The sequence below is a fragment of the Actinia tenebrosa genome, unplaced genomic scaffold (assembly GCF_029948245.1).
Source record: "Actinia tenebrosa isolate PJP-AT-01 unplaced genomic scaffold, QUT_ActTen_1.0 PGA_scaffold5__44_contigs__length_20552954, whole genome shotgun sequence".
NCBI lineage: Eukaryota > Metazoa > Cnidaria > Anthozoa > Actiniaria > Actiniidae > Actinia > Actinia tenebrosa.
This window is the reverse complement of record NW_028292582.1, coordinates 19,569,085-19,588,624: the sequence shown is the minus strand read 5'-3', so window position 1 is coordinate 19,588,624 and position 19,540 is coordinate 19,569,085. Positions and strand designations below refer to the sequence as shown.

Below are 19,540 nucleotides of genomic sequence, written 5' to 3'. Positions count from 1 at the left end.
GAGAAACACAGAAGTAATATTCTAATGACAGCATTTATTATGAAAACGAACCTTAACGATAAACGATAAACTTAAATAAATCGCTAAACTATGAAACTTTAGTATTTTACTAACTTAATATACTTGATTCAGAGTTCTGGTTTGATACTCAATGTTCAATGTTCAATAACTGCTCACCCAAACTTCCAACAACAATTTCTTCTGTATCTGTTAACCCACTATCCTGTCTTCGAATAGTTGACGAGGTTCCTTAATATCCTGCTCCTGCTCCTCTTAGCCTCCTTTGCAGCCGCTGTGAGGCGCTTCCGGCTTCCGGTTTCCGGGTTGACGGGAACCGGAAGCGCCTCACAGCGGCTGCAAAGGAGGCTAGCTCCTCACAGCTCTTGTACGATCTTTCGTTGAACAGAACAACTGACTTCAAAACAACTGAACTTGCTTACGAAATATTGTTCCATATTTAATGAAACTCTAACAATAGAAAGACTTAATAGAAAAGCTTAAAATATAAAGGATTATGTCATTTCTTTCTTCTTACTACTCCTTGAAAAGCGCTGCCATTAGATTATTATGTTTTAACTCTCGAGGGGCTTCAATTATTTCGTCACAGGGCTTTTATCACAATTTGACTTCGATGTGTCAGTTAGAAACACTATTCATTTTCTTATATGGACCAAAATATTTTAATAACAGTATAAGCCCACCACATCCCCTCTACTTGAAGCAGAAGCGACCTTTCTTCCTTCACTGTCTAAAATTACTCATTCACGGTCATAAAAAAAGGTATCTCTGTCTCGTCTGACATGTTTACTAATTCTTTATTGCCTTCTAATAACAATATTCTAAGTGCGTTTAGTGCGATATTTTTCTAGATAACCTAATTTTATTCCATCATCTTTGCTTGAGCTCCTGATCATATTTCAATTCTTATAACACACGTCTGTGTCCACATGAATGGAGAAATAAAACTTTGATCATCTCTTTAACAATACCATTTAACCTTTACATTTTTTGTGTCATTTGTCTTAAACATCGTTCTTGGAATTCCACAGGATTTTGGTTCACTCTCCTTGGCTTTTCACGCTTTCCTCTACCTCGTTAATCACAAATTTCATATCTTCATCGTCAATTCAACTCAGTACTGACATCATCATGGCTTATCGTCCAACACATCAAAATGTCAAAGAAAAGCAAAAGGTAAAGAAAACAATTAATAGTAATTTCACGATAATATTCAACATTCAACATGCTTCGTAGTTCGATCATTTGTAATAGCTAACTAACAAATTTTTAAGCTGTTTGGAAAATTACCACGAAAATATAATTTTAAGAGCGTTGAAACTAAAATTTCGTCTAAGCATAGTCTAAATCATTTTAAGTTGGAGCAAGTTACGTAGTTTATATGTTTGTTTTGGGGTTTTGTAATATGGAATCTATTCACATAATGTTAGCTGTTTATATGACATTTTATTTACTAAAGGGAAGCTTTGTAAGCTCGAAAAATACAGCACAAATACAACACATTTAAATCAAGACGACTTCAAACGTTGATTGAAGTAAGAAGAATCCCTCTGCGAATTAATTACAGAACTATTTATTATACAGAGGCTTTATCAATTTTAAATTTTAAATTATAAAGTGACATTGCGTCCTAATTTTGATTTAGATAATCAAACATTGCTAGCTGGAGCAAAACATTCACTGAGTGTGCAGAACCACCAAAAAATAAACAACTTCATAGAAGCCGATAGCTAGTTTTTGTAAAATTTAAGAAGGAATTTAAGTGGTGTTAAACTTAGGAATAAAACACCGCAAAGTCTGTTTTTCTAATTACTAAAATACAATAATGATTCAACGGAGCGGAGAAACAATTAATGGCCGAAAATCTATTAATTAAAATGCCTCTGCTGGCCTGGCCAAGCAAGTCTTACGAGATAGAATTTAAATAAAAGAAAGTCTGTTAATGAGGAATGTCTGAGAGACAGAAAAACGTCTGAAAAAGGTCAACAAACTCCTCAACTAATCTACTGAGTACATATCGAAGGTAAATATCGAAAACATATGCGACTGGAGTTTTGGGGTGGGTTTTCTTCAATAAAGAAAGTCTTTTTATTTACTAGTAAGTTCTTGCTTTACAAGGATGTGGACGAAATTTACACGCGGTCAATGAAACTGATAATCATCGCTTTTCAGCTCAGCAGCACATCTAAACCTATCCCCCTCCCCCAGAAAAATTGATACACAGCTCGACCTCTCATGTTGCCATGGTGACCTTAACGTAATGCATTATGGGTTATCTAATTGGAAATCCCCAAATACATCGCACTTCAAGATGAAGATGCATTTCTTGAAGTTAAAAGCGCAGAGAATCGAAAACAAAAGTAAAGAAAAAACGAAAAGTGGGATATAATAGAAAGTAAGGAAAGGAAATTAAAAAAAGGAAGACAATGGAAAAAGGAAAACAAAGGGAAGAGGAAAGAAAAGAAAAGGAAAGAGGAAAGGAAGGGAAAGAGGAAAGGAAGGAAAGGAAAGGAAAGAGGAAAGGAAAGCAAAGAAGAAACGAAATGAAACGAAATGAAACGAAACGAAAGAAAACGAAAAGAAAGAAAAGAAAACGAAAGGATCGGAGGAACCCCTAAGTGTACGTATGTGACCCGTTAAGTATCAAACCAACGTCACAGCAAAGTTAAATTAATTGGATCGTTTCTTGAGAAGGTTTTGCATTCCAGGGTATGTTCTTTCTTATGTAATAACTCACTCTTCTTTGCCTGCTTAAAGATCTTAAACATCATAATCTGATACCTCTCTATGACCTAAAGTACCTCTGACCAAAAACTAGGTTTTCGAATGGCATCTTCGGAAGACACATTTCTCGCAATAATTATTCTCAATTAAAGAACACAAAGAAGACACGAGACTGATTACCATATGGTTTTCTGAACTGACCAAAAGCGAAAATCTCCACACCAGTTACTTCATTTTCAGTAAGTACATGATGGACATTTTGATACCATAACCACATGAATGAGTTGGGAGAATTTCGCTCGATCGTTTTGTTTTGGCTATAGATTTTGAATTAATCCATGGGGTAGAATGACGTAACATGGACGTAAAGAACAACAACATTAGGCTCAATCATACTATTAAAACCGATAACCCTATATTTTTCCAAAGCTTTTTCAATAACAATTCACCACTACAGTTTATTCTTCGCAAAGAAATCATAACTTCTAAGTATTTGTCAGTTTTGCTCAAGGCTGTCCCAGTTTATCTTCAAAATGGATGAAGTCGAAGTAGAAATTCCTAGCATGTCCAACACCAAATCCAAGGTATACCGATTCCTGGGTTTGCTATATACACTATACTTTGAATTACAGCTTACAGCTTGATTCTCAAAATTGACGAGGATGAGACGAGTATTGTAGACGCGGGATATCCAGAATTCGCCGACTTGTTGTCCATAACAAGTCACCTCATGCAGTACGGAAGAATGGTTTTGTCTGGTGTAGCGGAGAAAGCGCTTCAGCGTTTCTCACCAGCGCCAATCTAGGATTGATTCCCGCGCATAGTTTTACATGCGAGTGGAGTTACTTGTTCGGTTCACTTTTGCGATTCGAGGGTTTTCTCCAGGTTCTCTGGTTTTCCTCCCTCCGCAAAAATCAAAATCAAATTTCCAATTCAATATGGCGTCAAATGGTTTAGTAATGAGCTCTGCCGCCTTTGGAGTCTGCGCACGCGCAGTGGAAGACGAGCCACTTCTAGTTTTCCTATCCTCGCTTTTCTACATTTATTTCTAGATGATATTCGTCAAACGGAGGCACTGATGGTGAATAATAAGATGTAACCAGAATTAATTATTTATATTTGTTCGTCTCGTTCTAGATTAGCGGTAAATGGGATGATTCTTTAGTCAGTGAGATTTGCTCGTGGATCACGAAACACACCGGAGAATCCTTCAAACATGGCAATCAGGACGAGTTCGCTGCGTCCCTCAAAGATGGTGTAATACTCTGCAAGTATGTGTAGTAATTCCCTCTATAAGGCCGTAGCCACCACTTGGACAGTGGCATATCAAGCTTTATTATATAATTACCAATGAAATATCTATTTTTCTCTATTAAAAAAATACACGGAAAGAATTACCTGAAAAAGCCAAAACATACTTCATTGATAATTATATAATAAACTCCGCGCGCCCATGTAATATCCTCTATTTATTCTATATGTTAGTGTCGAAGTTGAAGTAGAGAAAGGTCGCTCCATACTCCATGGTATGCTCAATTCCATATTTGGATTGAGCGGAAAAGCGGTAAACAAAAAGGCCGTCGTTTTATAACGAATTCGACATGAACATTTTTGAAGAAGAAAAGAAAAGAAAAGAAAAGAAGAAGAAGAAGAAGAAGAAGAAGAAGAAAAAAAAAGACAAGTAAAAGAAGGAAAAAAGTTTGAAAATCGAGGACGGGATACTGGGACGATCTAACTCGTGGGTCTGCCTCGCAGACAACAGACACAGGGAAATACGACACTCGATGTTTGATATGTCCGGCTTTTTAGAAAAAGGTGGTCCTGTATAAATATTTAATACGGGGGGAAAAAATGGTCTTGAAGATAAAAAGTGGGCGGTTAAAACCGGACCAACCGTACTGGTGGCTACGGCCCTACCCTTTCCTAGCCGCACCCCTGGTCATACAAATGTTGTTTCTTATTTCTTTTTTTTAGTCTCGCGAATGCAATCCAGCCTGGAGCGATTCGTAAACCTAATAAACCAGGGAAAATGGCATTTAAGATGGTAATTAGATTGTGCTGTATTAGCTGCCGTTCCAAAATGAGGAAAAAACTGGATTGATTGGGCATTGCAGTGCATTGTGGGACTGTATTGGGGGACATATTTCCAAAATGGCGTCTTATAATTCGTCCCCTTAAACGGGAGACCCCCACAATGCACTACAATGACAACTCGACCCAGTCTTATTCTCAACCTCGGAATAGCTAGTATAAAGGTTGCAGACAGGATGAATAAAAGTTCCTGTATTCCTTGAAGAAAGGGGAAAAAACGCGTGAATTTTGGTCTCAGAAGATAGTCACAATGTTTGTGTTCCCAAGGATAACTTTAAGAACGACGCTGGAGTTTGTTTCGCTCAACAAGACTTCAGAGAGCGAGCGGCTATCCAATCAAAGACATTCCCGCAAATACGATTTTCAGTTGGTTAATATTTTTCTCTTTCTTTTTTTCATCAATGCACAAAGTCTTGCGTGCCTAAAAGTTAAAAAAAAAAGCCTGCTATTTTGTCAATTATATTTTTTAGTACAATTTTTGGCGGTCGATCTCTTTTTTTTCTTCTTTTTTTCTTCTCCATTGCGTAAAGTTCCACGTGGCCAAACTTAAAACACAGTAACTTTCATCCTCATAATAGTTATAATAGTTATTTCTCATTTTCATTTTAGATGGAAAATATAGGCTGGTTTGTGGATTTTATAACAGCTTATGGCGTACAACATGAATACATCTTCGTCACAGTAGATTTGTACGAGAAACAAAATGTCTGGCAGGTGAGGCTGTAGAATTATCAGGTTATTCTTCATTCCTTAACCTTTTCTCCAAGGTACAAAGCACGTGCACATAAACGGCATTTGGGTTGTTTTCTTTTTCGCCGTGTGGGCTCCCTGTGTCGGAGTTCCCCGCGCGGGAAATTCACCAATCTCGATCCCAGAGCCCTGTCATTTTTACTGCGCGTTCTCAACCAATCTTGAGCCAAGAGCCTTCCAACGTTTTAATCAGTGGGCTTACTAGGCGTTGACGACAAATTAGGAAGGCGCAGGAGGACTGGTTATGAGATTGGTTCTTAGGCGAGGGTAGAATTGAAAATAATTATTTGATTATTCATTATTGCATCCTTTATCTAGGTGGTTCTAGCATTACGTGCACTCAAGGATAAGGTACGTATAAAATTAAAACATCAATCGAAATAAAGAGCTTCATTAATTATGCATTTAAGGATAGCCGGCGCATGCACACTCTTGCGGTCGTTCCCAGAGTTTCTCTGTTTCTTTTTTGATCTCTAAGAGGCTGTCTCAGAACCAAGAAACTCTGGGAAGAAGCTAGTAACACGCGTCTGTTTCTTTTCACAGGCTGCAGAAAAGGGCATCAATTAAAAGCATGTTGGATTATACCTCTTACTTTGAAAAGAAATAATAGGATACAATACAATAGAATAATCATGACGTCGTTATCACGTGATTTTTGAGCATTTAATCTTTTTAAACCCGGTCAAAATTTCGAACCTTCGTTCCTCGTGGTCAGCGGTCAATGGTGCCGACCTCGCTAACGTAAACTCCTTTAAGACTTGTTGCTGAGGGACAAACTTTTTGAAACAACTTTCAGCACTAAAACTTTTCAATAGACCTCTTCGGCTCTGACGTGATGTTTTCCCATTTCAGACCACATGTCATTCCCTAGAGTATCATTTCTTTGTTTAAAGTGTGCGCTCGGTTGCACACGAGAAGACACATGAACATGGATACAGCTCAAACGAAGAATCTTATTCTCAAGGGAATGACACGTGGTCTGAAATGGGAAAATATTACCCCAAGCCGGAGAGGTCTATTGTAAGTCATACTTTTGCTGGCTCTTTCTTGGTTCTTTCTTTCAAGGCACCTGATACATACATGAAGACATTAAAACAATAACCAACGATAACGAATTTGGAGCTTAGCGATAACCTGCAAAACCCTAACCCGGGACCCGGGTAGCTTTTCAAATACAGTCTTTTGACTAAACGTTGTCGTTGATCGGATCATCCCTACGCGCCTAGACCGAAAAGGATAACGGGTAAATTACCCAGAATTTGCGTCATCCAAACTGCTTGACAGCGTTAAATCTTCGCCGTATGCTCGAGGCAGGGTTTTAGCAAATTAAATGGGATCGAAAAAAGCGAGCTCAAGACGTGTTAGATAACATATGCGGCAGCTAGTACAGTGTTCATACCAGGCCGCGCCATTGTGGGAGTCGCGCATAAAAAACAGAAATGGCGCACAAATTTCAACTCTATGCGCCTTTAATGGTGCACAAAGTATCCAGAAATACTTCGTGCTTGTTTACAAAGATGTATAGTATATTCATGGCCTTATGATTACTTTTGTTGTATCATTTTGCTGTTGTAGATTTGCAACAGTTAAATTACTAGTCAAAAAACTTCTTTGTCTTAAGATTTTGGAAATGGCCCATCCAGTTTTCTAAATGGCCCCTAAATTTTGGATTGGTGGGCCCTTTGACCCCCTGAAAGAAATTCCTGGTCAGAACACTGCTAGTAACTGTGAATTAATTATCCCCATGATTCTTTTCGGTCTAGGCGCGTAGGGATGAAGCCGATCAAACGACAACGTTTAGTCAAAGGACTGTATACAATGCAGCATTTTATGGGTCACTCATGCATTGGGTATTTTTACAAAGACGTTTTCTTACCATGAGCCCAGAGTTATGGTACAGTTCACGCCTCCTCTTGATCTCCCCCTAATACTGATTTTTATCACCAGTACCTAACAAGTGTCTATGTTGTCTTATATGACTGCCACAAATAATCTTTTTTCACTTTAAAAGCTTCCAAGTTTGTCTTTGGGCGTGGGGTGCACACGTGAAATCACACACATGCATAATTTATTCAAGAATGTTTGTGACGACTTTTTGGTCACGCAAAAACAACGAGATTACTAGTCGTGCATTCTAATATCTACAAGACAACACCTTGTTCATACCTTCTTAAAAATCTTATCTTAGCTGTTGAAAATGGCTTCAAAGGTACGTATTTATGCAATACAGAACTCAATAAACATAGAAAATAACGGGAATACAATGCAATGCAAAAGAATATATGCGATTTTTAGAGCTTAGAATTTTACTGGATTATTACCTGTTTACGAGAGGGCTTTTGTCTAATACAGTAAGTCGATATGGATAGATTTTGAATACATTCGCCAAAGCCAAGGAATATTTACTTAAATATTGGGGCATCTCATAGTCTTTTGATTTACGGCGTTTTCATTTTAAGTCTATTAGCTCCATTTGCGAAGGAAGAAAACATTCTTTCGCATCATAACGATTCTGTGACACTTTCCTGCCGAATGAGTATAAATGCAAACTTTTAAACAAAATATTCTGGAGAATAAGCTTACGTAAATATTACGAAAAAACAATTCTTCGTTATTATACATATATTTTCCACTTCTAAGAGCATTTTCAATACAAAATGAAAAACCTTTGCTCGAAAATTTTCTTTTCTTTTTAAAGTTATGCGAATTAGGAAGATAAGTTTGCTGAGGATTAACATATTCCGTGACAACAGTTGATAAATATTTATGATGTATGGCTTCAGAAAGCAGTTCATTGTTACTGTATTAAGCCGTCTATAGCCAGTACGTGTAAAAGATTGGTTTGGAGGGTATAATGAACAACGTTTATAACAAAATTCTTCGTGAAAATCGATAGCATTCCTGAACTTCAACCTCAAATTTGTTAATTTTTAAAACAATGCTATATTTCACCTGCTACTCAACGGGCTGGCTGTGTTTGTTACTATAGCAATATCTGCCTATTTCGGTTCTTTCTCAACTGATTTATCAACACAATTGAATAACAAAACAATTGCTATATTCCATTCTTTTTGTTATGCCATTTTCAGTGGTTGATATATCGCTTATTTAGGTGGAAAAGAAAATCTAGATCTCAGGGGCGGCGGAAGCTGAAAATCTTTGGGGGGGGAGCACTGCAAAAAATCTTGGGGGGGGGGGGGGGGCACTGCAAAAAATCACAACAATAACTTAATGACAGTATCAAAATTCGAATCTATGCATTTATATTTCATGTGAACCAACATTTTGTGGGGGGCCTGCCCCCCCCCCCCCCAAATCGTGGGGGGTCTCCCCGATTCCGCCGTCCCTGGATCTGGGTACAACCGAATGTCATGTGGCGATTGGTTATGATAACGTTTTGTTTTTTTCTGCCATCCAAAATGGAAAATATATGAGAGAGAGAGAGAGACTAGCATGGTAAAAGGGAATAAGTGGGAGGAGCTGTAGCCCCCTGCCCCACCCCTTCCGCGTTCCCTGTCGTTAATAAGCATATGTAGTTGATTGATTGATGCACGCGCTAGTTCATTCCCAGTGTCTTCTCAGCGATAAAGGGCAGGGGCACTGGTGGGGCAAAGGGAAGGTTGGTGATGTATCGGTTTCTAATCAGTTTTTACCGATGTTAACCTGCATCTAGTGGGACAATGAAACTGCAAAGGATGTCAAGGACTGGATTGTGCGCTTAACCAAGTGCGACTGGTCTGGGGGACATAGCGCAGACGATTTTCATGAAGTCCTCAAAAGTGGCGTTATCCTTTGCAAGTATGTTTATCAGTCTAATCCTGCCCCTCTCTCCCCTCCCTTCTCTTGAAATGTGTAATCATTTTTCGGGCTCTTTTTTGGTGTTGCAAGGCACCTGAAGCATGAAGACAATAAAACAATAGCTGAGAACAATGAGTTTTGAGCTTAACAATACCCTGCAATACAATAACCCTAACCCAGAATACAATACATCCTGCAACACCAAGAAAGACCCATTTTGCTACACCGATAAAGACCCATTTTTCGTCAATTCCCTTGTCCTTTTTTTTCTTCTAGCCTAGCCAATGTAATCAAGCCGGGGTCCATCCAAAAAGTTAACACGTCGCAGATGGCATTCAAGAAGGTTCGTATGGTGCTATACAACTAGTTAAAATTTATCCCCAGGGGGAGGAACATCATGATGATGATGTTAAGGGTTAGCGATTCCACGTGATAAAGATGCCTCCCTGCCTTCCTCCTCCCTCCGTAAAAAAAATCAACATGTGAGTTTAGCAGTGTGTGCACAAAATGAGTTAATGTAGTGGTAGTGAATGTGAGTGAAAGCAGGCCCGCATCAGTAAAAGCTGACAGAATAATTAGCCTGCTTTAAGAAATAAAATATTGCTATTATTATAAGGGCGTAGGCAGGGGGCCATGGTCCTCCCCCCCCCCCCCCCCCTCATGGCAACAAAATGGAAGCTTTTTAGAATTTTTACGGTACTTTAGATAATTTTTTCTACGTTTTGCAAAATGGAAACGTAAAACGTAATTGCCAGGTCTTTTTCTTTTTTCTTCTTTGTCCGGCGTTTTTGGGGTCCAAAAACAAGATGGCAAATTTTTGAATTTGCACCCCCCTCCCCACCGGAAAATCCTGGCTTCGCCCCTGTATTGTTATTATCATTCTCTGACATGTTGTTGAGAACGTACAATAAAACGAAATTTGGTTTTCTTCTTATCATCAGATGGAGAACATTGGGTTTTTCTCAGATTTCTTGACAGCCTACGGTGTCCAGGACGAATACAAGTTCGTCACAGTGGACTTGTTTGAAGCAAGCAACATGCCACAGGTCATTACGATGCTACTAATAATTATTGTTGCCAAGCAACGTGTTTCTATGATTACGAAGTTATTGCCATGGTAACCTTGTTCAGCGATGACTCTTTCGTTCACACAGCGCGTATACGTACACATATTTTGAAAGAGCGGGAAAATTTTACTTCCGATGGAAAGCGCCCCTGAAATGGGCGATTTGACATTATTCTGAATTTTTGTACTTTTACTTTTTCTGGCTAAAATCCTCGTTTTTTAATCTAAAAGAAAACTACGTTGTTCGACTGTAAATATATTACAATTTGCAGCGTGCTACTCGGTCTGAGATTTGAGATCTCTTTGAATCCATCGACAACGTTATTTTGAAAGGAGTATATACTGACATGTTAAGGACTGTTTAGATTGTACGATGAACTATCAAAACGAATTTAATTTGTTTTAATTTGATGGCTTATAGTTTATTTCTGTGTACTTTTTCCAGGTTCTTATTGCTCTGAAGTGGCTGAAAATTGAGGTAAACCGCATCTCTCCTCCCTCCCTTCCTCCCTCCCTCCCTCTATCCCTCCCTCCATCTATCCATCCATCCCTCCTCCCTCCCTCCCTCTTTCCCTCCCTCCATCTATCCATCAATCCCTCCTCCCTCCCTCCCTCCCTCTATCCCTCCCTCCATCTATCTATCCATCCATCCATCCCTCCTCCCTCCCTCCCTCCCTCCTTTCCTCCCTCCCTCCATCTATCCATCTATCCATCCATCCATCCATCCATCCATCCATCCATCCATCCATCCCTCCACCTGTCCTCCCACCCTCCCTCCCTCCCTCCATCTATCCATCCATCCCTCCTCCCTCCCTCCCTCCCTCCCTCCCTCCCTCCATCTATCCATCCATCCCTCCATCCATCCATCCACCACTCCCTTCCTTCCTCTATTCATTTCATCTACCACTCCCTTGCACCCTCTGATCATTTTTCAGTTCAATCCATTTATTTAAAGAGTAAGTTTCACCAACAGCAACATATTCTATGTTTTTTCCAGGCCGAGAAGAAAGGAGTTAAATAAAGAATCGTTCCACTATATCGTACCTTCAAGATAACTGACATTACGTACATGGCTTAATATAATTATGACGCCCGTTAGTTTATTTCGTACTCTAAAGACATATTCCTTAGGTCCAAATCATCAATATTGATTAATATCGCCCTTGGAGACAATAAAAATCTATGATAACATTTATAGTCTTTTTTGGGTGCTATAAATGGTTAAAAGGCGCGCAACGGTTACGTCATGGAGTACGTTCACTTCATTTTTCTATCCAAGAGTTCCGGTTCTCATCTCACTCCGAGATATACCTTTTCGGCTACGTTGTGTTACTTTTCCATTTCCCTTTAGTATCATTACATTCTTTTCCCTGAGTAATGTTTGCGAGAAAAATATTAATATTGCAGCAAAACCACCGCTGCCCCAAAGTAAGAGAGTCAGAGAGTTTTCCTTATTGAATTACATCATCATAAATGATTTTTTTTCCCGAACTGTAAACAAGATTAATCATGTCTGTCAGAATATTCCCTGCTTTCTGATTGGTTAAGGCGTAAACGTTTAATTATTATGGTCACTATGGTATAGCACGCGTTTATAAATACACAGGTGATTATTGAAAATCTCGCGCGCTGATTGGTTGAGAAACTCACACTATCACACGATAATCACCTCCAGCGATAATCCAAAATGGCGGCCAGCCGCTTTGTTGCTGTTACCGGAATAAAATGTCTTTTATCTTCTTTTTTTTCTTATTTCTTTTGAAAGAATCACCTGTGTATTTATACTAAAACAATTATTTGCCTCAGCCTCGGTGAATATCGGGGAATAATTACCTCGCCGCTCGAAAACTCGCGTCTCGGTAAATATTCCCCGATATTCACTTCGCCTTCGGCGAATGATTGTTAAATAACAGCGACTCAACTATAAGATGGCATTTTCAAAGGAATGACGAATGGTCTGGAATCAGAATAAAGCCTTTGGTTTGATTCGAAAGACCTCTTAACCTTTACTCTCAAAGGAATGAGACATGGTCTGAAATGGGAGAACATGACGCCTAAAGTAAAGAGGTCCCATATCATTATTTATGACTTCTGGTCTGCTGGTCTAAAAAATCATATATATTCTTAACTGTTATATAGTTAGTTAGCAGCTTCAAGATTCAGTGAGGTAAGTTTATTTATCGTAAATATTTCTTGCTTCCTCCCTAGCTTTTCCCCTTGTTCTCTTCTTCTTCTTTTCTAAAAATTATTTACACAGGTATGCTGCACTTCAATAATGGAATATTTACAATTGGGGAACAAATATTTATCGGAAAAAAAAAAAAAAAAAAAAAAAAAAAAAAGAAAGAAAGAAAGAAAGAAGAAGAAAGGAAAAAGAGCAAAATGAAAAACAATAAAACAAAACTGAATCAAAAGAGTTTAACGAATAGGAAAAGAGAAAAAAAAGTTTAGGAACTAGTAAAATTTTATTGCCTGTCTTCCCATTTCTTGTCGGCTTGGTTGTCCCTTACGATGGGAGGAAGTTTGTTTGGTTTTTTCAACACTCGGCATCTAAAGTCGTTCAAAGGTGGTAGCTCAAAAGCTCTAGGTGTGCTAAGCTCATGAGGGCTTCGAAATCCGTAGAGACTGCCATATCCATACACATTCTCAGCGCTTCTTCGTGGCCCGACATTCCTGGGAGAATTCTCACGGTTATAGAATCCTGAGCCAAACTGAGATGCAGGGCGATCATGGAAGAATAATGGCGGGTTTGACGAAGGCGGAAAAGGAGATTCATCGCGTTTGGAGATGCGTTTCTTCTTCTTTCGTCGTGGTTTCGTTGGCTTGTTGCGCGCGTTGCTCCTGTAGTGGATTTTTACCCGCGGTGTGCGACTGGCTTCGCGATTCACACATCCAATACCAAAATATTCCTCGGCGTCGCTCTGGTCTGTGTTAACAGGACTACAAGAGGTGGTTCCAATCTCAGGGCTTAAAGGTTGTGCTTTTCGCCTCCGTGATCGTCTCGGCTCGGTTGGATTTAGTTCTACTAAAGCAGGAAATGTTCCGGCATGTTCGTTTGGTGTTGTTGATGTTCTTTGGCGATTTCGACGGGATTTCTTGTTCTCCTTTTTGGATTTGTTTGTGTCTTGGTTTTCGTCAGCGAAAATGTAGTGATATGGGAACATTTTCGGAACTTTCTCAAATATAATCTGCTACTTTTGATGTGATAAATAATGCATTTTGAGCTCCACTTTTGCAAACAACTGCATATTCCACGAGCGAGGAAACAGAATATATTTATTCTATTGTGACGTTTCGGTCAAAGCGCGCGAAATTTTGTCTTCCCTGGTTACATTGCGCGCGTGCTATTTTCCATGCGAGGTTTTCCAAGTGAAACAAAATAATTTACTGCGCATGCACGGGATAGGGAAAAAAGAAAAAAAAAGCAACTACAAAAGAAGAAAGAGAAGGAGAAGGAGTAGGAGAAGGAGTAGGAGAAGGAGAAAGACGACAACGAGGACAGCAAGGAGGGTGGTGGCGGTGATGATTCTGATAAAAACCCAAAATCAAAGATTTGATCCTTTGATGATAATCACATGACTTCAAACTAACTTCTCACGACGTCGCTATTTTTAGCATCACATCTGATCATCACGTGTAGATCTTCCATCAAAAGTGACGTCATTTTATCATATCACGCATGCGTAATACACTTTCAACGCAAATCCAAGATGGCGGACGAAGCCAACAAGATTGTAATTCTTTTTGTTCTTATATGTCTCGTAAAATATTCCTCTTTCACAAACTTGATTCCAAAATGTTCTCTGACTGTAGGAGGGAAGACATTTAATGTAACTAGCAGGTATGGATAATTTTTTTTCTAAATTTGTGTATTATTCCCAATGTTTTGCTGCGAGCTGTGGCACCAAGGAAAATGAAAGTTCATGTTTACAAACCATTTAACGAGAAATAATTCATCATATTTTGTCTTTCGTCGTGTTTTAAGGACGTGGCAGTACAAAATAGGAGGCTATACCTACAGCATAAATCTCTGCGAGAGCTTAAACCTCCAAGCTCCATGTACAAAATCAAGGGTTTGCAAGGATTCAGGATCGGCGTTTCACGACTTAGGAGGAAAGGATTCGAGTAAAATGACCACGTCTCTTGCTGTAGATGGGTCGGGATTTTCACTTGAATACAGCGATGGAGTGTGTGACAGGATTTCTAGTGGTAAAACCTCAACTTTGATTCAAATGAAGTGTGGAAATACCATGGTAAGAAAAATATTTCATTAACTTAAAGCAAGGTTGATCATTAGCAATTGATAAAGTGAATTTGGGGCATAATCATACATAACCCTGCATCATGTTACAGCGAGGAGGATTAGCAATCTCACATGTTGTGATTGGTTTACTTTCAAAGTGATGTTGTCTTGAAAATCTACTTATGTTTATGTAATAAGCCAAAATACCACATCCCCACCCTCCTGGGGACATTCATTAAATACTCCTGTCTTTCCCCCTAACTCCATTTCCCCCAAATGACAAGCAGCATTACTTTATTAAGAAACACTCTATTTTCAGTTCTGAATCTGCTATTGTTCTTTTCCCCGGGGGTACTCCCCTATATTGGCTATACGGGTATGTGCCACCAAACAGGGTATGGTTTTCAGCGATTTTACTCTGGAATGGGGTATATAAAATCATGCTTGCTCTGGGACAGGGTATATGAAATCACTCTCTCTCCTCTCTGGAACAGGGTATCTATTTTCGCAATACCAGAACAGGGTAGGGTTTTCAGCGATCTTGCTCTGGAAGAGGGTATGAATTTCAGTGATCTAACTCTGAAACAGGGTCAGGGTTCAGAAGGCTCTGAGGCATATCCCTACCCTAAACCGCCAAGAGTATCCCCTCCCCCCGGGTTCTTTTCACATTGCCAATATGAAATAATTTGTTATTGATCAGGACAACTGGAGAACTTGAAATTTTTTATATTTTAACAATCTCCTACCTTACCCTCATTTTGCAGGGACATTTATTTCAATTCCATTTGGTATAGTGTTAGTGCAGTCTGTATAGTTCGTTAGGTCTCTCCCTTGATTCCAGGGTTTTCCCCAGTCTCCTCAGTTTTCCTCTCTTTTCAAAACCTAAAATGCTAATTTCCAATACTATCTGTGTTTAATTAGTTATGCTGCAACTTTGATCAGTCTAGAGGTTGTTTCAGGGTTCTATCTGTGAGTTAGCCATGCCCTGACTTTGATCAGTCCAGAGGTTGTTTTAGGGTTCAATCTGTGAGTTAGCCATACCCTGACTTAGATCAGCCCAGAGGTTGTTTCAGGGTTCTATCTGTGAGTTAGCCATGCCCTGACTTAGATCAGCCCAGAGGTTGTATCAGGGTTCAATCTGTGAGTTAGCCATGCCCTGACTTAGATCAGCCCAGAGGTTGTTACAGGGTTCAATCTGTGAGTTAGCTGTGCCCTGACTTAGATCAGTCCAGAGGTTGTTTCAGGGTTCAATCTGTGAGTTAGCCATGCCCTGACTTAGATCAGTCCAGAGGTTGTTTCAGGGTTCAATCTGTGAGTTAGCCATGCCCTGACTTAGATCAGCCCAGAAGTTGTTTCATTGTGTTGATAAAATTTGAATTTTAAATTTATTTTCAGGGCTCACCAAAGCTCATAGATGAGTTCACCAATGATAAATGCGTTACAGTGTTTGAGTTTATAACAAGTGAAGCTTGTAAAAAGCCTCCAGCAGCAGCCGAAGTGCCGTGTTCATTCTACAATGGTATAAGTAATAAGAAAATTGACCTGTCGCCACTTATCAAGGTCACTGGTGAGTAATCTACTCCTGGGGCAGATGTTACGATTCACATGATCATTTGCATTGTGTTACTTTTTATTTCGCATTACAGTCAACCAGGGCACGAAATTAACTCTTAAACCCACTAGCAAAACCTTGCTTGTAAGTTTTGTTCTCATTAGCAAAAATTTCAAAGTCATGAGTCACGAGTCATTTCAGTCCTTCAATTTCAGGACTGTGGTCGTACTCACAAAAAAGTTAAATTTTTTGTCACTCACTAAATACAAAGTTTCACATGTATTTTGTGAGTTTGTGAGCCTTAATTTCGTGCCCTGTCGACTCCTGTTACAGTGGACACCATTAGGACAGTCACTTGGCACTGTTGATAATAGTTTTTTACTGCAATAGGGAGAGTAAAGGAAGGTGATTTCTTTGTCAGTATTTTTTGCTCCTGTCTGCATAGTGTTTGTAATATAGGGTTATCTGAAAGGCAAAAGTTGACCATACAAACCTTTGAATATATATATGTATATATATTTTTGATTTCATTAACACATTATTTTAAATTAGCTTACCAATAGCCATGTATTGTTAGTGTATTACTTTTTAGATAGTTTGTTTTATAATCTAGTTTCTAAGATTCCATATTTTTATACAGTTTACAGTAGAGTTATCATAATTGTAAATATCTTTTTTTTTTCACTTTTTATTAACACTTACGATTGTAAGGCGCATTTGATCATTTTGCCATGGAAAACTGCGCTATAGAAATTATTAAATTATTGTTATTATTATTATTATTATTATTGTTATTATTATTATTATTATTTCCAAAGGTGGATATGAAGTTGTTAGTACCAATTTCTCTGAGGATTTCTTCATTAATGTCTGTCGTGACATCACACCAGAGAAGCAAGGCGGTAGTACATATGGTTGCCCTAAAGGAAGCTCATCTTGCAGAACACAAACATCAGCTAATCATGCTGCCGTCACGATTGGTAAGGTTACAGCTGGATCAATGCCAAAGTTGATGCCGTCAACGGATCATGTGGTTATGGCATATAACACTACAAGTACTGTTCCTGGCTGTAGAGGAAACCCATCAACACAAATAACATTTGTCTGCCCCAAGGATCTTAATCAAGCAGTAAGTTCAAAATATTTTTTCAATGCACCATTTTTCAATACACCAAGAATTCATCAATCAATCAATCAATCAATCAATCAAGGAAACTGGCAGGCAGGCAGAAAATTATGTCATTTCAAAGTATGTTTATGGAAATAGTAACAATCTTCTACCCCATTCACACCAAGGCTTAAACATGTTTTAACATGGTTTAACTAAACAGGTTTGGAAAACTATCTATGAACACTGCACAATATTTGGTGAAATTATGCATGTAACCTATCCTTTGTCTTGTTCTGACAATATTTTAAAAAGCTTCATTTTTTTTCCTAATGAAAACATAGTTTAACTAGACACATTTAGGTGTGAATGGGGTATTCTTCTCTTACTCTCATTTTTAACTCGTGTAACAACAGTTGTATTTACTCAGTGACTTCTTAAGAAAATAATCAGTAATGTAGATTATTATTTAATGTAACTTTGATTGACGAAAAACCAAATTTCAGCGTGCAGCTCGCAGCTAACGAGTTTGCATGTCTATGAAAATTGCAGTAAGTCATAATCATTTTTCATGAATATTTGACACTTATTTTCCTTTGCAGAGCGGTAAAGGTCCTGTCATGACATCAGTAGATAACTGCATGTACGAGGTATTCTGGGAGACAGAGTATGCATGCCCACAAGAACAGCTACTGTCCAACAACAGCTGTATCCTGTCAAACGAGTTTGTCCAGTTTGACCTGACTCCATTACAAAGACCCCCTGGTCATAATTACAAGGTTAATGGAACTGATATCAAGTCATCCAAGGATTATTTTTATTATATCAATGTCTGCCGCTCAACCAACATCCCAGATTGTTCTCCCTCAGGTGAGATTACTGTCAATTAGTACCATGCCTTCATACTTGTCATATTAATGCTCTTTTGTAATCCATGTGGGTTCCTTACCAGAACATAGCCAATTGATTCTTAGTGTCTTCCAACCTAGTGTGATATGATATAAAAGCACATTCGTGTAATCCATGTGGGATCTTTTTCTTACCAGAGCATAGCCAATCCAATCTTTATGGCCTATTGTGATGTGATATAATAGGGCATTCATGTAATCAGTGTGGGATTTTTACCAGAGCATAGCCAATCCAATCCTTATGGCCTATTGTGATGTGATAAATAGGGCATTCATGTAATCAGTGTGGGATTTTTACCAGAGCATAGCCAATCCAATCTTTATGGTCTTTCACCTAAACCTACTAAACAGTCAATTAAATGGATTCAAACAATTTTGAAAATAGGTTGAAAACATGAGTTAGTTGCCATTGTTTTTGCCATTTTAGCTCAGCCAATAAGAGAGCAGGAGTTGTGATAGACCATTTAGACTAAAATGTAATAGCCAATTCATGTAATCCATGTGGGATCTTTTCTAGGTTATAATGCATCAGTCTGCCAAGAAGTCCCAGACACTAACAGCGTAGTATCCCTAGGCGTGTACTATGAACAGACTCTAACCTACACTGATGGCCAGTTGACCCTTAAATACAAAGGTGGCAAAGTGTGCAGTGATGGGTTCAAAAGGGAAACTATCATCAACTTCAAATGCAACCCCCTGGCCGACCAAGGGAATCCAGTGTTCGGTGGAGAGCTGTCTCACTGTGTGTATTTCTTTGACTGGGAAACAAAGTATGCCTGTCCCCCCTCTCGACGCACCGGCTCGTCATGCCGAGTCACTAGTGATAAGGGAATCAGGTTTGACATGTCTGAACTGGTTCGCGTAGACCAGTCTAACTGGTTGGCTATTGATGGCGAAACTAGTAGCTCAGACCGTAAGATTTACCTCAATGTTTGTGGCAAACTAGCACAGCAGTCTGAGACGTCAAAATGTGATGCTGAAGCTGCGGTATGTTTGGTTAATAAAGATGGATCTGTCAAGAGCTTGGGAAGGTACCTGGATCCTCCGACGTTGAACTCAGACAAGTCCTTGCAGTTGACCTATACCAATGGGGATGAATGTATCAAGGGTGTTCGTAGCAGGACCAATATCACGTTTGTATGTCATCCAGGTGACTTGACCAGCCCTCCTGTTCTCGTCAGCCATTCACCAGATAACTGTGAATACACGCTTATGTGGGAAACTGGTTAGTAGTAACATACATGTATCGACAGTGATGTCAACTGTATCGACAGTGATGTCA

General features: G+C 39.0%; 3 protein-coding genes across 4 annotated transcripts in view; all 3 read left to right on the top strand.

The window, feature by feature from the left end:
• Window positions 1–1,003: 1,003 nt before the first annotated feature.
• On the top strand, window positions 1,004–6,219 carry LOC116298992 (myophilin). Of its 2 annotated transcripts, none has more exons than XM_031707594.2 (6): window positions 1,004–1,194; window positions 3,880–4,013; window positions 4,717–4,786; window positions 5,443–5,547; window positions 5,902–5,934; window positions 6,127–6,219. In XM_031707594.2, exons 1-6 carry the CDS (start codon window positions 1,150–1,152, stop codon window positions 6,148–6,150), a joined length of 411 nt encoding a protein of 136 aa, XP_031563454.2. In that variant the 5' UTR covers window positions 1,004–1,149; the 3' UTR covers window positions 6,151–6,219. The 2 variants fall into 2 exon arrangements, with proteins under 2 accessions (XP_031563454.2, XP_031563453.1); XM_031707593.2 differs by lacking the exon at window positions 1,004–1,194 and adding an exon at window positions 3,168–3,326.
• Window positions 6,220–6,363: 144 nt separating this feature from the next.
• On the top strand, window positions 6,364–11,638 carry LOC116298993 (calponin-3). The gene is made up of 6 exons (XM_031707595.2): window positions 6,364–7,792; window positions 9,257–9,381; window positions 9,658–9,724; window positions 10,323–10,427; window positions 10,893–10,925; window positions 11,445–11,638. The coding sequence occupies exons 1-6, from the start codon at window positions 7,781–7,783 to the stop codon at window positions 11,466–11,468; spliced, it is 366 nt and encodes a 121-aa protein (XP_031563455.1). The 5' UTR covers window positions 6,364–7,780; the 3' UTR covers window positions 11,469–11,638.
• Window positions 11,639–14,159: 2,521 nt separating this feature from the next.
• LOC116298984 (cation-independent mannose-6-phosphate receptor) overlaps window positions 14,160–19,540 on the top strand; it is a 29,920-nt gene continuing 24,539 nt past the window's right edge. The window contains exons 1-6 of the mRNA XM_089038533.1: window positions 14,160–14,288; window positions 14,433–14,700; window positions 16,086–16,257; window positions 17,061–17,371; window positions 17,953–18,220; window positions 18,776–19,483. Of these exons, the coding sequence (XP_088894659.1) occupies window positions 14,578–14,700; window positions 16,086–16,257; window positions 17,061–17,371; window positions 17,953–18,220; window positions 18,776–19,483 (1,582 nt within the window). The 5' untranslated portion in view covers window positions 14,160–14,288; window positions 14,433–14,577. The remainder of the gene's footprint in view (window positions 14,289–14,432; window positions 14,701–16,085; window positions 16,258–17,060; window positions 17,372–17,952; window positions 18,221–18,775; window positions 19,484–19,540) is intronic.

Excerpts from the sequence above, each read along its gene's own strand:
- LOC116298992 (XM_031707593.2), top strand. The coding sequence starts at position 3,276 with ATGGATGAAGTCGAAGTAGAAATTCCTAGCATGTCCAACACCAAATCC. Across the intron at positions 4,014-4,716 it reads GATGGTGTAATACTCTGCAA|TCTCGCGAATGCAATCCAGC; the intron begins GTATGTGTAGTA and ends TCTTTTTTTTAG. Across the intron at positions 5,935-6,126 it reads TACGTGCACTCAAGGATAAG|GCTGCAGAAAAGGGCATCAA; the intron begins GTACGTATAAAA and ends TTCTTTTCACAG.
- LOC116298993 (XM_031707595.2), top strand. Across the intron at positions 9,725-10,322 it reads CGCAGATGGCATTCAAGAAG|ATGGAGAACATTGGGTTTTT; the intron begins GTTCGTATGGTG and ends TCTTATCATCAG. Across the intron at positions 10,428-10,892 it reads AAGCAAGCAACATGCCACAG|GTTCTTATTGCTCTGAAGTG; the intron begins GTCATTACGATG and ends TACTTTTTCCAG.